Below are 18,239 nucleotides of genomic sequence, written 5' to 3'. Positions count from 1 at the left end.
TTCAATTAATCCCCCTCCGACAGCTATTTTTCTAAAAACTACACAGGGTTATCTACTTATTAAGAAATCTCCACTATGATCTCTCCAAACCTTTCGTGTTATGCCTTTGTCTTAATCCCAAATACCACGTCTGGTGTAACTACCTATTCCTTAAGACTCAGTTTCCTTCTGCTGTAGTGGATGTTATCTAGTCTCTGGCCATGATTGTAACTAAAGTACTTCACTTAATCCAAGAATGCTATTTCTTTAGTGTTACATAACATTTTCTTAGTGACACATGCTGCCCATTTGATTCAGTCCTCATCATTGCATCCACAGCAACCTATGCTCAAGGTCTAACAAATTTATATATACTTGATTAGCCACAGTGGGCAGAAATTGAGTACAGTCCACTTACTCTCCGTATACTTCTTTGAGCATTTTGATTAACAAGCATTTTCATACCCTGCCTCCATCTTGATTGTGTGCTACATAAAACAAACATCATTACCTGTTGTAAATTTATTTTTTAAAATCACTCATGGGATGTGGTGTCACTGGCTGGGCCATAACTTATTGCCTATGTTTAGTTGCATTTGAGAAGATGGTGATATGCTGCCTTCTTGAACTGTAGCAGTTTATGTGGTGTAGGTATATCTACAGTGCTATTTAGAGAGTGAGTTCCAAGGTTCTGACCCAGCAACAATGAAGAAGCGGTGCTTAAATTTCCAAGTCTAGATGGTGAGTTGCTGGGAGGGGAACATGAAAGTCATGATATTTGCACAAATCTGCTGCCCTTGTCCTAAGGATGTTGTTTGCATATTTTACTTAAAAAAATTAATTCCTCCTTTCACTTTAAGAAATCTAGAGAGAAAATTTTAAGCTTTACTTATCCCAGTTCTCCGCTTTTCTCAACAAAATCTGCTTCTCTTATCAGTGATATCTAATCTCCATTGTTCTTTCTTCACTGCTTTTCCCTTGCAAATATTCTGCTTCATTTTGTTACCATACCTTAACATTATATTTTGTTAGATGCCTTTTTCATTTTTGTGGTTTATTTTCAAATTATCTTGTCACTGTTCCTGTCTCATGCCAATCATTGAAAACTGTAGAGAGTGGAATGTGTGAAAAAAAGCATGTTTGCCTGTGAAGCATTAGAATATTAGTATATTATTGTCACAGTATACTTGAAACATGTCAGGAAACAGCTCAGGCTTTTTTTGGTGTACACTGACTTCAGAATAAATGCCAGGGCTGAAGCTAAGTTTGCTTAGTCTCATTTTCTGTTTATAACAGTCAGAAAAACCATTTAATGTGCAGCAGGTAAAACTCCATTCTTGTAATGCAATTTTTTTTTTAAAAACTGCCTTTGTGAAAGCAGGTATCGGCAGAAGTACATGTGTCCTAAGGGGCTAATATCAATATCTGTTTAAATAGCAGCTCCTCTTTAAGTTTGAAAAACAAATTTAATTTGTCCTGTAGTTCAATTGTTCATTTACTATTTACTATAAATGTTTGTCAGTTTATAAACTAACCCATGTTCCACTATCTACAAAATTGCAGAAGGTTACATGATCGACAAGTAAGGCCAAATATAGTAACCAAAGCTTTCTGTTCCGTCTTTAGAATCAATGAAAGTTACTTCAAAATTCAATTATAGCAAATTAACAACTTGCATTTATTTAGCACCCTTAATGTCACAAAATATCGGTAAGGATATTTGATACTGAGCAACAGAAGGCATTATCAGGGCAGATGACAAAAGCCTGGTCAGAGATAGGTTGAGTAGATAACAGAGCTGTAAGAAATGAAGGTTTAATCACATGAATGATGTGAAATATCTAACTTGCATGCATTAAAGAAGAAAAATCAAAACACGTTTAAGGTGCTTCGTCACAGCAGTAGTATTTTTGTTTTGTGTATTTTGGCCATTCTCTGCTGAGATTTAAATGATTGAATCGCTGTTTTTCTTATAGCTGGTTCACACCAGTTATGACTCCTGTAGAACAGCAACATACATACTTCCAACTAGTGAGTACAGTATAGAAATGTAGCTGGTTGGAAAAGAACAACTTGGGCATATCTTAATGCTGATGGTAAAGTTTAAGTGCAAACAAAGTAGACACCAGATTCAAACACAGATTGTAAAATGCAGATTGCTGGTACTTCAGGCTTTTATTCTTTATGTTTACTCTTATTCTTTTAATTAGGTTTAGTTAAGTAAAACTTAAGTAAATATTTGAATGTTGAAACTCATCAACATACACGATTTTTAAAATGTCAAATATTGCTTTTATTCCATTACATTTTGCCATTTGCTTCGGTATTGTACTTTTCATCTAACTTGCCCACAAATAAAAGTTTCTGCTCTGCAATTGATAAACAAGTTTCAAAAATCCAGAATTAAAAACTAGATTTTTAGATCACGGGAGTTGTCCTAATATGTTTACAAATGTGAATATTATTTATCTGGTAAATAAAAATAAAATAGTGAACTTGCAATTTAAATGTTACACGTGACACATATTGAAATGAGTTTTGTGTATTTATTATGTTTAGCTCAAATTCTCAGCATCTGTTAAAAGTTTTACCTGATTCATTGACTACTTGGGAAGTCCAAGGAGTGGGAATTTCAGGGACCGGTAAGCAAAAATCTAGACAATTTTAGAACTCAATGATTCTAAGCAGCAGATTCAATCATTCTTGTTTTTCATATTTTATACAGGTATATGTATTGCTGATCCCATAAAAGTGACAGTTTATCAGGATGTGATTCTAAAAGCAAAATTACTTTATTCTGTTGTGAGAGGTGAACAAGTACAACTAGAAGCTTCTGTGTACAGTTATCAGAGGGATAAAACAAAGGTACATCTTAAAAACTTGCTTATTAGGAACATACCTTAAAATGTTATATTTGGCAATTGTCTGATGCTGCTTTGGGCACGGCCTATTCATTGCCACATTTTGACTTTTTGAATGTCAGATCATGTTCAGAAGCCTCATGCAAATATTAAAGTTTAGTCAACATGAAACAGATTTAGTAGATAAGTTGCACTTAGTTTAAATAATTTTACTATACTTTGTAGTAGGATCACCTTCAGATGGAAATCAACAATATCTGGGGTCAGAAGCTGAAAGAATGAAGTTAGCAACAACATGATAGTTTGTGTCCTGAGATGCTGCTTGGCCTGCTGTGTTCATCCAGCTTCACACTTTGTTATTTTGGATTCTCCAGCATCTACAGTTCCCATTATCTGTGATAGTTCGAATGATTGGTAGATTTTCCGGCTCATCTAACCCTCTGATCCATAGGGTTTTAGTAGATTTCTGACAACTCTATGTCCCATTTGTTGACAATACCAAGATAATAAAATGTGAGGCTGGATGAACACAGCAGGCCAAGCAGCATCTCAGGAGCACAAAAGCTGACGTTTCGGGCCTAGACCCTTCATCAGAGAGAGGGATGGGGAGAGGGAGCTGGAATAAATAGGGAGAGAGGGGGAGGCGGACCGAAGATGGAGAGTAAAGAAGATAGGTGGAGAGAGTATAGGTGGGGAGGTAGGGAGGGGATAGGTCAGTCCAGGGAAGACGGACAGGTCAAGGGGGTGGGATGAGGTTAGTAGGTAGCTGGGGGTGCGGCTTGGTGTGGGAGGAAGGGATGGGTGAGAGGAAGAACCGGTTAGGGAGGCAGAGACAGGTTGGACTGGTTTTGGGATGCAGTGGGTGGGGGGGAAGAGCTGGGCTGGTTGTGTGGTGCAGTGGGGGGAGGGGACGAACTAGGCTGGTTTAGGGATGCAGTAGGGGAAGGGGAGATTTTGAAACTGGTGAAGTCCACATTGATACCATATGGCTGCAGGGTTCCCAGGCGGAATATGAGTTGCTGTTCCTGCAACCTTCGGGTGGCATCATTGTGGCAGTGCAGGAGGCCCATGATGGACATGTCATCTAGAGAATGGGAGGGGGAGTGGAAATGGTTTGCGACTGGAAGGTGCAGTTGTTTGTTGCGAACTGAGCGGAGGTGTTCTGCAAAGCGGTCTCCAAGCCTCCGCTTGGTTTCCCCAATGTAGAGGAAGCCGCACCGGGTACAATGGATGCAGTATACCACATTGGCAGATGTGCAGGTGAACCTCTGCTTAATGTGGAATGTCATCTTGGGGCCTGCGATAGGGGTGAGGGAGGAGGTGTGGGGACAAGTGTAGCATTTCCTGCGGTTGCAGGGGAAGGTGCCGGGTGTGGTGGGGTTGGAGGGCAGTGTGGAGCGAACAAGGGAGTCACGGAGAGAGTGGTCTCTCCGGAAAGCAGACAGGGGAGGGGATGGAAAAATGTCTTGGGTGGTGGGGTCGGATTGTAAATGGCGGAAGTGTCGGAGGATGATGCGTTGTTGGAGGTTGGTAGGGTGGTGTGTGAGAACGAAGGGGATCCTCTTAGGGCGGTTGTGGCGGGGGCGGGGTGTGAGGGATGTGTTGCGGGAAATACGGGAGACGCGGTCAAGGGCGTTCTCGATCACTGTGGGGGGAAAGTTGCGGTCCTTAAAGAACTTGGACATCTGGGATGTGCGGGAGTGGAATGTCTTATCGTGGGAGCAGATGCGGCGGAGGCGGAGGAATTGGGAATAGGGGATGGAATTTTTGCAGGAGGGTGGGTGGGAGGAGGTGTATTCTAGGTAGCTGTGGGAGTCGGTGGGCTTGAAATGGACATCAGTTACAAGCTGGTTGCCTGAGATGGAGACTGAGAGGTCCAGGAAGGTGAGGGATGTGCTGGAGATGGCCCAGGTGAACTGAAGGTTGGGGTGGAAGGTGTTGGTGAAGTGGATGAACTGTTCGAGCTCCTCTGGGGGGCAAGAGGCGGCGCCGATACAGTCATCAATGTACCGGAGGAAGAGGTGGGGTTTGGGGCCTGTGTAAGTGCGGAAGAGGGACTGTTCCACGTAACCGACAAAGAGGCAGGCATAGCTGGGGCCCATGCGGGTCCCCATGGCCACCCCCTTAGTCTTTAGGAAGTGGGAGGAGTCAAAAGAGAAGTTGTTGAGTGTGAGGACGAGTTCAGCTAGGCGGATGAGAGTGTCGGTGGAGGGGGACTGGTCGGGCCTGCGGGACAGGAAGAAGCGGAGGGCCTTGAGGCCATCTCCATGCGGAATGCAGGTGTACAGGGACTGGACGTCCATGGTGAATATGAGGTGTTGGGGGCCAGGGAATTGGAAGTCCTGGAGGAGGTGGAGGGCGTGGGTGGTGTCACGGACGTAGGTGGGGAGTTCCTGGACCAAAGGGGAGAAAATGGAGTCCAGATAGGTGGAGATCATCTCCACCTATCTGGACTCCATTTTCTCCCCTTTGGTCCAGGATCATTTTCCTAGGGTGGAGGTAGCCATTACGAGGGGGCATAGTTTTAAAATGAGTGGAGGTAGATATAGGGGAGACGTCAGAGGTAGGTGCTTTACTCAGAGAGTGGTAGGGGTGTGGAATGCAATACTGGATGGGGTAGTGGAATTGGCCACATTAGGGGCAACTAAGCAGCTATTAGGTAGGCATATGGATGATAGTATACAGTAGGGGTGGAGGTTAGATAGACCTTAGGTTTAGGGTAAAAGTTCAGCACAACATCGTGGGCTGAATGGCCTGTACTGTGCTGTACTGTTCTATGTTCTATGTTCTAACTCCCCACCTACATCCGTGACACCACCCACGCCCTCCACCTCCTCCAGGACGTCCAATTCCCTGGCCCCCAACACCTCATATTCACCATGGACGTCCAGTCCCTGTACACCTGCATTCCGCATGGAGATGGCCTCAAGGCCCTCCGCTTCTTCCTGTCCCGCAGGCCCGACCAGTCCCCCTCCACCGACACTCTCATCCGCCTAGCTGAACTCGTCCTCACACTCAACAACTTCTCTTTTGACTCCTCCCACTTCCTACAGACTAAGGGAGTGGCCATGGGGACCCGCATGGGCCCCAGCTATGCCTGCCTCTTTGTAGGTTACGTGGAACAGTCCCTCTTCCGCACCTACACAGGCCCCAAACCCCACCTCTTCCTCCGGTACATTGATGACTGTATCGGCGCCGCCTCTTGCTCCCCAGAGGAGCTCGAACAGTTCATCCACTTCACCAACACCTTCCACCCCAACCTTCAGTTCACCTGGGCCATCTCCAGCACATCCCTCACCTTCCTGGACCTCTCAGTCTCCATCTCAGGCAACCAGCTTGTAACTGATGTCCATTTCAAGCCCACCGACTCCCACAGCTACCTAGAATACACCTCCTCCCACCCACCCTCCTGCAAAAATTCCATCCCCTATTCCCAATTCCTCCGCCTCCGCCGCATCTGCTCCCACGATAAGACATTCCACTCCCGCACATCCCAGATGTCCAAGTTCTTTAAGGACCGCAACTTTCCCCCCACAGTGATCGAGAACGCCCTTGACCGCGTCTCCCGTATTTCCCGCAACACATCCCTCACACCCCGCCCCCGCCACAACCGCCCTAAGAGGATCCCCCTCGTTCTCACACACCACCCTACCAACCTCCGGATACAACACATCATCCTCCGACACTTCCGCCATTTACAATCCGACCCCACCACCCAAGACATTTTTCCATCCCCTCCCCTGTCTGCTTTCCGGAGAGACCACTCTCTCCATGACTCCCTTGTTCGCTCCACACTGCCCTCCAACCCCACCACACCCGGCACCTTCCCCTGGAACCGCAGGAAATGCTACACTTGTCCCCACACCTCCTCCTTCACCCCTATCGCAGGCCCCAAGATGACATTCCACATTAAGCAGAGGTTCACCTGCACATCTGCCAATGTGGTATACTGCATCCATTGTACCCGGTGCGGCTTCCTCTACATTGGGGAAACCAAGCGGAGGCTTGGAGACCGCTTTGCAGAACACCTCCGCTCAGTTCGCAACAAACAACTGCACCTCCCAGTCGCAAACGATTTCCACTCCCCCTCCCATTCTCTAGATGACATGTCCATCATGGGCCTCCTGCACTGCCACAATGATGCCACCCGAAGGTTGCAGGAACAGCAACTCATATTCCGCCTGGGAACCCTGCAGCCATATGGTATCAATGTGGACTTCACCAGTTTCAAAATCTCCCCTTCCCCTACTGCATCCCTAAACCAGCCTAGTTCGTCCCCTCCCCCCACTGCACCACACAACCAGCCCAGCTCTCCCCCCCCCCCACCCACTGCATCCCAAAACCAGTCCAACCTGTCTCTGCCTCCCTAACCAGTTCTTCCTCTCACCCATCCCTTCCTCCCACACCAAGCCGCACCCCCAGCTACCTACTAACCTCATCCCACCCCCTTGACCTGTCCGTCTTCCCTGGACTGACCTATCCCCTACCTCCCTCCCCACCTATACTCTCTCCACCTATCTTCTTTACTCTCCATCTTCGGTCCGCCTCCCCCTCTCTCCCTATTTATTCCAGTTCCCTCCCCCCATCCCCCTCTCTGATGAAGGGTCTAGGCCCGAAACGTCAGCTTTTGTGCTCCTGAGATGCTGCTTGGCCTGCTGTGTTCATCCAGCCTCACATTTTATTATCTTGGAATTCTCCAGCATCTGCAGTTCCCATTATCTCTGTTGACAATACCAGTCTAGTTGTTTCTTGAAACCCATAAGATTTCTTATCCCACAACCCATGTAGCCACTGCTGGACTCACCACATAAAAGCAATAGTACAAGGGCAGGAAATACTGCAGCAAGTAACTCACTGCCTAATTCCCCAAAGCCTGACAACCATCCACAAGGCACAAGTTAGAAGTGTGTTGGAATACTCCCCACATGCCTGGATGAATGCTGCCCCAGCAACTCTCAAGAAGCTTGACGCCATCCGGGACAGACAAGCCCACTTGATTAGCATGACATCCACAAGCATCCACTCTCTACACTACTGACGCTCTGTAGCAGCAGTGTTCACTATCTACAAGATGCACTGCAGAAATTCACCAAAGATCCTCAGATAGCACCTTCCAAACCTGCGACCATTACCATTTAGAACTTAGAACTTAGAACATTACAGCACAGTACAGGCCCTTCAGCCCTCGATGTTGTGCCGACCTGTCATACTGATCTCAAGCCCATCTAACCTACACTATTCCATGTACGTCCATATGCTTATCCAATGACTACTTAAATGTACCTAAAGTTGGCGAATCTACTACCGTTGCAGGCAAAGCGTTCCATGCCCTTACTACTCTCTGAGTAAAGAAACTACCTCTGACATCTGTCCTATATCTTTCACCCCTCAATTTAAAGCTATGCCCCCTCGTGCTCGCCGTCACCATCCTAGGAAAAAGGCTCTCTCTATCCACCCTATCTAACCCTCTGATTATTTTATATGTTTCAATTAAGTCACCTCTCAACCTTCTTCTCTCTAATGAAAACAGCCTCAAATCCCTCAGCCTTTTGTCATAAGACCTTCCCTCCATACCAGGCAACATCGTAGTAAATCTCCTCTGCACCCTTTCCAAAGCTTCCACATCCTTCTTATAATGCGGTGACCAGAACTGTACACAATACCCCTAGTGCGTCTGCGCCAGAGTTTTGTACAGCCTCACCATAACCTCTTGGTTCCGGAACTCGATCCCTCTATTAAGAAAAGCTAAAACACTGTATGCCTTCTTAACAGCCCTGTCAACCTGGGTGGCAACTTTCAAGGATCTGTGTATATGGACACCGAGATCTCTCTGCTCATCTACACTACTAAGAATCTTAGAAGGAAAAGGGCAACAGATATATGGGAACACCTCCACATTCAAGTTCCCTCCAAGCCACTCACCATCCTTACTTGGAAATATATTGGTGTTCCTTCATGGTTACTGGGTCAAAATCTCGAAATTCCCTTCGTACTGGCATTGTGGGTCAATCCACAGCAGGTGGACTGCAGCAGTTCAAGAAGACAGCTCGCTATCACTTTCTCAAGGGCAACTAGGGAGAAGTAATAAATGTTGGCCCAGCCAGCAACACCCAGATCAAACAAAAAAAGAAAAAAGAACTTGTGCCAGTTTGCTATTCCACATACTAACCACCCATTTAATTCAAGCAAAGTTCCTCCTAGTGTTCTATTTTAATCTAAAACTCTTTTCATGTTCCCAAGACATTCCAATATGCTTATAGGAAGGATGTGGAAGCTTTAGAAAGGGTGCAAAGGAGGTTTACCAGGATGCTGCCTGGACTGGACTTATGAGGAAAGGTTGACGGAGCTAGGGCTTTTCTCATTGGAGCGAAGAAGGATGAGTAGTGACTTGGTAGAGGTGTACAAGACGATGAGTGGCTTAGAATGAATAGCCAGAGAATTTTTCCCAGGGCAGAAATCACTATTATTAGGAGGCATAATTATAAGCTGATTGGAGGAAGGTGTAGGGGAGATATCAGAGATATGTTCTTTACACAGAGAGTGGTGGGTGCATGTAATGCACTGCCATGGGTGGTAGTGGAGTCAGATATATTAGGGACATTTAAGCAGCTCTTGGATAGGCTCATGGATGATAGTAAAATGTATGGTATTCAGGGTAGTTTGATCTTAGAGTATGATAGTAGGGCAGCACAATATCATGAGCCAAAGGGCCTGTACTGTGCTGTACTGTTCTATGTTCTACGCTTCATATCCTTTTCATTCAGTGAACTAAATAGACAACTATAGACTAAGATTAGAAATGTTCTCACCCATTTCATTTTTCTTTCTTACCCTTGGTTTCAAAACCAAATGTTTGATATTTGATCAAAGAATTGTCTGATCTAGTGTTTGATTCTTTAATTTCTCTAACTTACTACTGTAATCCTACAGTGAAAGTTGAATTATCAGCCTTTCACTTTGTTGAATTGTATTGGCTGAGCCAACTAATAGTACTCAAGTGTATTTTCTGAAAAGAAACTCGGCAACTTTTCGATGGAGAAGTGGCAAGGTTTTCTTTTCTTGTTGAAGAATCTAATTAGAGGTTTCTTTTCTTTCACTTTTTTTGTTGTATCATCAGAATTAAGAGTTTTATAAACTGTATGAGAAGTCACTGCTCAGCCCTGATAATTAATTGCGCATTGTTTTGTTCAAAGGTTTGTGTTCAGCTGAGTACAGACGAGGGAACATGTTTGTTTAAAGGTTCTCAAACAAGCATTGAAGGAAGACAACACACTGCTTGCCAAAGAAGAACTTTGGAAGGTTTCTCAGCACTTCCATTTACATTCACTATACTTCCTTTGAAGATAGGTGTTCACAACTTAAACTTTACACTTAAAACTCAATTTTCAGCAAATGAAATTACTGTCCACAAATTGCATGTAGTGGTAAGTTCCAATTCTTCAGTTTAATGGTTCTGTCTTTGTAAACAGAGAATTGTAGGCTTTGAAAAAAAAGTTTGGCACAAATCAAAAGTTTAACATAAAATTATATCAATCCAGTTTGATGATACAAAATCACAAACTAGAAATGAATATAATTAATTTTGACTATCACATTCACTTGATGTTTCATTTAATTTATCCAAGTCATTGAACCATACAGATCCTGAAGGTGCGAACTCAGTCAGTGCTGGTTTAGCTGACCTCTACTGGGACAACAATGGTACAATCCAATTTGCCTGTAACCTTGGCTTAGGGAATCTGATCAGTATTCAGTAACTACTACTGGAATCATGCACCCCTGAAGTTGAAAGCTTGGTTGTACTCATTGCCTGGCTTAACATCTTATGTCAACTTTCATTTACATAGCACCTTTAGTATAGAAAAATGTTTCAAGATCTTTGAGGTTGTCAGAAAATGGAACAAATAGGGAAAATGAGTAAGAACATTTTTTGAAAAATAATATTTTAAAAAGAATATTTTTCTGTAAAAAAGTACACATGCCAAAATATATCCTTATTTTGAAGATGAGGAGAGATGTAGCAAAGTGGAAGAATAAATTTCAGCATGTTCCACATTGCTGGACACCGGTCATTTCAGCCACAGGACATCACTGCAGGAGTTGTTCAGGGTAGTATCCTAAGCCCAAGCATCTTCAACTGCTTCATTTATGTCTTTTCCTCCATCATAAGTTCAGAAATGGAGGTGTTTGCTCATGATGGCACAATTCAGCACCATTCATGATTCCTCAGATACAAAACGAGTCTGTGTCTAAATGCAACGAAACCTGGATGACATTCCGGACAAAATCGGGAAAACTGCCTGATTGAGTTATACCAATTATTCTTAGAACTTTATGCTGCCTCTTTCCAACTTATATGACTTTCACATGCCTCCCAAAGGTCACACAGCAAAACTGATTGGATTTGTCTGGGTCACAAAGGAGTGACCCAAATTGATAGGCACTCTATACTTGATCAAAAGCCCTTTGCTCTTTCCTCCAAACCTGCCTCACCTTCCAACCCCCCTCCCCTTGACCCTCCTTGCAACTTTGTTTACCTGGGTTCAGGAATCCAGTCCCAATCCCAGGGCTGTCTAGTCCACCAGGTGCTGCCTGCAATGGAGAGCTGCTTACCAGCTTTTGCTTGGCCAGTAGCTCTCAAGAGGCTGGTTTCTGCACTTCAAGGGCCTTGATTGTGTGGGAGGCCCAGCACCGGCCAGGTAAATGCCTGATGGCACTTACGTTGTCAGGCGTCTACCTCAGGAATGATATAGGGTTCCCATCGGCTCTTTGTCGGAAACCTGTCATTGGAATAAACTCCAATCTACTAGAATTCACTGCACAAAAAATATATAGTGTCAATACAAGTTGGCAAGAATTGGATGATAAGTAAGACTCATTGCAAAATAAATTGTAGCATTTATGTAAGGTGGAGCTTGGGAGGCTAGTGAAGAGGGTTTTGGATAGGCTGGAGGTTGCATAAGTAATGTAAGAGTTTCACTGGCAATGAAATGAGTAAGTGGGAGATACAGAGGTGAACTTTGTTTTTGAAGAAGGCAGAGCTTGTGAAAGACACCTGAATTATTACCACTTGGATGAGGTATGATTGGCGATGAGGTCAATTGTAGCACCCCACTAAATCAATAAAATCAATACAGACTGCAAGTTGAACCTAGGATATTCACCTCTGTTCTGCACTAGGTATTATATTTATCCAGTTGACTTTGCAAAGGTATGACTGATACTTCTATAAAAAGGAATATATTTTACTGTCCAGAGGTCATCTAGTCAATATCTGTAAATTAACAAGAGGCTTATGATCTGTTGTGATTATAGATGGGGAAGTGTTAAGCCCCAATTTTCACATTCTGTACATTCCTGTTTTGGATATCAATCCTTTAGTGCACTTAGGTAAAGGATTATGTCTCCTAATGAGTGTCCTGCTTCCATGAATTTCCATATTTGTCTCACAGGACAACTAACTGATGATGCCCTGACATTTCACAATAGTCAGATGACAATGTTAATGCAAACAGAAACAAAAACAGAAATTGCTGGAAAGACTCAGCAAGTCTGGCAGCATCAGTGGAAACAAATCAGAGTTAACATTTTAGGTCGAGTGACCATTCCTCAGAACTGAGCTTTCCAGCAATTTCTGTTTTTGTTTCTGATTTACACCATCTGTAGCTCTTTCAGTTTTTATTTAGTAAATTCGTCGGACTGTAATTACATTGTTCACACAATGAAAGCGTTACTGCACCACTGCTGGCTGTAAATTGAATAACATAAGTTTCTAAATGTTAACAAAGAACAAAGAAAATTACAGCACAGCCGCAGGCCCTTCGGCCCTCCAAGCCTGCGCCAATCCAAATCCTTTCACTAAACCTGTTGCCTATTTTCCAAGGATCTGTATCCCTCTGCTCCCTGCCCATTCACGTACCTGTCTAGATACATCTTAAATGACGCTATTGTGGCTGCCTCTACCACGCCCACTGGCAATGCATTCCAGGCACGCATATCTCCCTTAAACTTTTCCCCTCTAACCTTGAAATCGTGACCCCTAGTAATTGAGTCCCCCACTCTGGGAAAAAGCTTCTTGCTATCCACCCTATCTATATCTCTCATGATTTTGTGGGCCTCAATCAGGTCCCCCCTCCAGCCTCCATCTTTCTAATGTAAATAATTCTAATCTACTCAACCTCCCTTCATAGCTAGCACCCTCTGTACCAGGCAACATCCTGGTAAACCTCCTCTGCACCCTCTCCAAAGCATCCGCGTCCTTTTAGTAATGTGGTGACTGGAGCTGTACACAGTATTCCAAATGTGGTCGAACCAAAGTCCTATTCAACTGTAATATGACCTGCCAACTCTTGTACTCAGCACCCCGTCCAATGAATGAAAGCATGCCTTCTTGACTACTCTATCAACCTGCATTGCCACCTTCAGAGAACAATGGACCTGAACACCCAGTTCTATATGTGTATCAATTTTCCCCAGGGCTCTTCCATTTACCATATAGTTCGCTCTTAAATTGGATCTTCCAAAATGCATCACCTCGCATTTGCCTGGATTGAACTCCATCTGCCATTTCTCTGCCCAACTTTCCAATCTGTCTATGTTCTGCTGCGTTCTCCAACAGCCCCCTTCATTCCACCAATCTTAGTGTCATCTGCAAACTTGTTCATCAGACCATCTATGCTTTCCTCCGCATCGTTTATGTATATCCCAAACAACAGTGGTCCCAACACGGATCCCTGAGGAACACCACTGGTCATCGTTCTCCATTTTGAGAAGCTCCCTTCCACTACAACTCTCTGTCTCCTGTTGCCCAGCCAGTTCTCTATCCATGTAGCTAGTACACCCTGGACCCCATGTGACTTCACTTTCTCCATCAGCCTACCATGAGGAACCTTATCAAATGCCTTACTGAAGTTCATGTATATGACATCTACAGCCCTTCCCTCATCTATCAACTTTGTCACTTCCTCAAAGAAAATGATTAGACTTGTGATTTATAACAGTAAAATAAAGTTTGCAAAGCTTATGACTTCAGTGTCAGGACAGATTTACATCTGCTTGCACATGTCCGGTTATCTCCCTGTGTCCAACCTTGCTTTGCCTGCAGACTTTCTTAACTTCACATCCCTGTGTATGATCACAGGAGTTTGACTTCAGTATCTTAAGTGTAATAATTTTTAAACAACCTGTTCAGACATGTTATGACTCACCTCTTGAACTCTGATCCTCTAGGCACTACCATAGTACCATAAAGACACACACTTAACTTATTTCAAAATCAATCAATTATTCATTTTTGTAATCTGTGTGCATTAATCCTTCATCAGTAGATGTGAAGCTGGAAAAGCACAGCAAGTCAAACAACATCCAAGGAGCAGGAAAGTCAATGTTTCAGTCTGAAACCCTTTATCAGGACAGGGTCAAAACATTGACTTTCCTGCATCTTGGATGCTGTCTGACCTGCTGTGCTTTTCCAGCTTCAAATCTATTGACTCTGGCTTCCAGCATCTGCAGTACTTTTGTCTTCAACTCATTAATCCTTCAACTGGCATCCCATCATGTATGAAAAATTTGCACCGCAGTTGTTAGTATCCTTCATTCCTACTACTAATCAAAATATGTTTTTCAAATCGAATAAAATGGCAGAAATAGCTACTGAAATCTCACCACCATTGATGGTTTATAGTGTTATCTGAATTTCTCACTGAGACACTAGCTATTACTCATTCTGTCATGCATTGTTTCTATTAATGAAACATTTCTGTGTACTTTTTGATTTTGTAAATAGTAATCTTTGCACTTGCATTTTTCTTTTCTATTGTTAACTTCTGATCTGGCCTGAAGCCAGAAGGAATTAAGAAAGAAAAAAATTTCCCCTACGTAATGGATCCAGCCAACGTCTTGGGTACAGTTTATACCAAGTTTCCAAGATAATATTTAATTGAAGATTTTGTTTGGAAAACTATTATAACTAAAGTTTAATTTTTTTGAAATTTACTTTCAGGGACAATAGTGAGAAGGATCGAATTTCAATTGAAAACACCATTAAATATTCTCCCAAATGTAAAACCAAAGAATGTGTTAACTGTGCAAGGTAATATTACTACTGTTTGATTCGTCATGAATTTGTCTTCTTACGGATCTCGGCTGTTATATATTGGTCTATGAGTCCCTCTGGTAATTCAATGGGTTTTGGGAGAACACAAGAAATATGAGCAGGGGTAAACCCTATAGCCAGACAAGCCTGCACCACCATTCAATATGATCATAGCTGATCTTGATTTTAACTCCCTCTTACCCACTCCTCATTTTGCTTGATTTGCTGTGATACCAAAATCTTTCTATCCCAGTGTTAAATGTAATCAATGATGGAGACTCCACACAGGGAAGTCTTGTTACAGCTGTAAAGAGTGTTGGTGAGGCCACACCTGGTAGTACTGTAAGCAGTTTTGGGTCCCTTATTTAAAATTGATATATTGTTATTGGAGGCTATTCAAAAGATATTCACTAGGCTGGTTCCTGGAATGAAGGGATTGACTTATCAATGATGGTTAAACAGGATGGGCCTTTATTCATTAGATTTCAGAAGAATGAGGGATGATCTTCTTGAAACAAAATTCTGAGGAAGCTCTTCAGGTAGATATTGAGAAGATGTTTCCACTCTTTGAGGAATTGCAGACTAGGGGATAGAGTTCAGAATAAGGGGAAACACATTTAAAACTGAGATACAAAAGAATCTGTCCTCCCAGAGGGTAAAAGATGTCTGGAATTCTCGACCCCAGGGAGTTGTAAAGGTGAGATCACTGCAAGTATTTAATGAGAAGGAAGAGAGAGATTCTTGAAATGTTGGACTTGACTGTTAAGCTGAAATGTCATGAAAAAATAGTTGAAGCCCCTGAGGGACATCAACCATGATTTTGTTGAATGGCAGGGCAGGCTGGGAGAACTAAGTATTTTTCTCCAGCAACTGTCTCTTACATTCTCATTCACAGCCTGTAGAGGATCGCAAGCCTGAGTCGAGAAATTTCTCCTTTTCCTAGGACAATATTGCTGCCCTATTATCTTGAGACCATGCCCCTGGATTAAATTCAGCAGACACAAGAAATGACTTTGCAGCACCCGTCTGCCTTCTCAGAATTCTAAACATTTCAATGAAATTACCCCTCATTAAACTAAACTCCAGGAAGTGTATGTCTATTTTATTCAAGCTGTGTTCCAACCCTCTCATCCCAGAAATCAATCTAGCAAACCTCCACCAATCTAGTTCCCCAAGCCAAGCATAGCACAGACAGCGAAACTGCACAACGCTCTATGTGGAGTTCCACCAAAGCCCTGACAGAACTATAATAAAATCTCCCCTCTTCAAGCACTCAAACACATTGTAATAAAGTTCTAGGTTAATCACCCACTCAGACTTATAATGATACAGATGATTCAGTTGGAATTGACCATTCAGTTCTATGTTTCTCGCACAAAATGCACATTTGGTTTAACTACACATACAATTTCACATGTAATAAGGGCTTATTCTTGACTGTACCATTACAGCATTTCACTATGCAGCCAGCATATATAATTTATTTGCTAAAGAAAGAAAAGAAAGGGGCAACCATCTTAGTTTCAAATTATTGCAGACATTCTGTCATATAACTATAGGCCATGTTTAGCTTATACATGTAGTGTCAGCACTGTAACATTACCTTCAATGGCTTCTTCCCAACTGCACAAGTAGTCAGCTTTGGCATATGCTGTGTTTCAATCTTGATTTATTTCATTTTCACCACCTAAGTGAAGAAGTAAGGTCTGATGGAGTTAATTTCTGAATGTATGTTTACAATATCCAGCTCTACCAAAATCAGTGATTTCAAACAGCCACAATCCATGAATGAACCCCCTTACCAATGTTTGAAAGCTGTTTACTGGAGGACAATGAAATAATTGATAGTTTTGGTCATATGATGTATAATTTTTGTTTACCCTGACATAAAATGTCTGTGAACAGAGCTGTGAATATAAATCTTAATGTTCATTGAATATTTTTCCTTTTCACTGTAATCATCCTTTTCCAGAGCATATTTGTGGAAAATATTCTGGCAGGTTCTGCTGTAAATTCCTTTGGAAATCCACAAACACAGGTTTCAAGTCTGTTGATTTATTTTGTTGCTGTATGCTTGTGAATTACATAAGCGTTCAAGATTATGGCCAGCAGAATCTCAATAATTGGTGTCTTTATTCCCAAATCAAAGGCATTTACATTGGGCTATCAAAACAGCTTAGTAGCTTTCAATATTGTTACCTGATCTGTTCTGTCAAGCTGGTACTGCAGACCCCTGGGTCCTTGGTCAGACCTATTGTCCAGCAATAAGGTGTTGTGTATGGGTATATAATTCTACCCCACACCATCTGTTATAAACCAGAGACTTTAATCTGAAAAAGAAATAGAAATTGTTTTGTGTGCAACTCAGTTTATAATGAGCTAAACTTCAAGCATTCAATTTATCTCTGATGAAGGGTCTAGGCCCGAAACGTCAGCTTTTGTGCTCCTGAGATGCTGCTTGGCCTGCTGTGTTCATCCAGCCTCACATTTTATTATCTTGGAATTCTCCAGCATCTGCAGTTCCCATTATCTCTGATTCAATTTATCTGTCTCTTTTGTATGCACATTAACCTGTTGTTAATTGTTTTTCTTCACACATTTGTCAGTTATACTGAAGTATTGTCTTGGGCTCTGGCAGGAGACATAATTGGTGAATCAATGTCCGTAGCTTTGGATCCTGAAGGAGTTCACAAGCTTACTAATCTACCTCGTGGCTCTGCTGAATCAGAGCTAATGAATGTGGCACCAATTTATTTTATTTATAACTATTTGGAGAGAACTAATAATTGGAATGTGATGGGACCAAACAGGTTGAAGATTCAGCTGAACATGAAGAAACAAATGAAAGATGGTGTGTAATATATTAATCTATAATTGACATTTTTACAAATAAGTAATCTTTGGTTTATTTTCAATGGTTGCAAAAATGCAGTGACATTATTGAGAAACAATTGAACAGATTGAGGATTTGTTTGAATTTGTGCAAATGGAGTGTTTATTCACAGATTGGGCAAAATGCAATTCCTCGTGAATCAGTTCTTTACCTTTATTTGCCTTCCTCACCTTCAGGAGGAATTCATTTATGTTATTAATTCATGGATGATATTAAAGTGTGCAAGGGTTCACACTAAAAAAGTTCATGCTCTGAAAGGAAAATTAATTGAATGAATTTATAAATGGCAGTTATTTAAGTATGAAGTACTGTGTTGTGGCTGTGGGCAAGCAACTCAACAGCAGTGATAATTTGCACGTATAGAGCACTCAGAGAAAATATCTAAAGAAGTTTATTATGAGATATAGTTGAC

The 18,239-nt window shown here is 42.5% G+C and overlaps 1 protein-coding gene across 2 annotated transcripts in view; it reads left to right on the top strand.

Moving 5' to 3' along the window:
- c5 (complement component 5) overlaps nucleotides 1-18,239 on the top strand; it is a 123,232-nt gene that overhangs the window by 60,070 nt on the left and 44,923 nt on the right. Inside the window, exons 19-24 of one of the 2 annotated variants that reach the window (XM_059638286.1) lie at nucleotides 2,539-2,621; nucleotides 2,705-2,844; nucleotides 10,034-10,264; nucleotides 14,682-14,742; nucleotides 14,842-14,931; nucleotides 17,573-17,785. In XM_059638286.1, the coding sequence (XP_059494269.1) occupies nucleotides 2,539-2,621; nucleotides 2,705-2,844; nucleotides 10,034-10,264; nucleotides 14,682-14,742; nucleotides 14,842-14,931; nucleotides 17,573-17,785 (818 nt within the window). The remainder of the gene's footprint in view (nucleotides 1-2,538; nucleotides 2,622-2,704; nucleotides 2,845-10,033; nucleotides 10,265-14,681; nucleotides 14,743-14,841; nucleotides 14,932-17,572; nucleotides 17,786-18,239) is intronic. The other variant, XM_059638287.1, reaches the window with a different exon arrangement.

Source organism: Stegostoma tigrinum, chromosome 29 (genome assembly GCF_030684315.1).
Source record: "Stegostoma tigrinum isolate sSteTig4 chromosome 29, sSteTig4.hap1, whole genome shotgun sequence".
NCBI lineage: Eukaryota > Metazoa > Chordata > Chondrichthyes > Orectolobiformes > Stegostomatidae > Stegostoma > Stegostoma tigrinum.
Note: the sequence above shows the minus strand (reverse complement) of the source record. Positions and strands in the feature narration are given on the sequence as shown.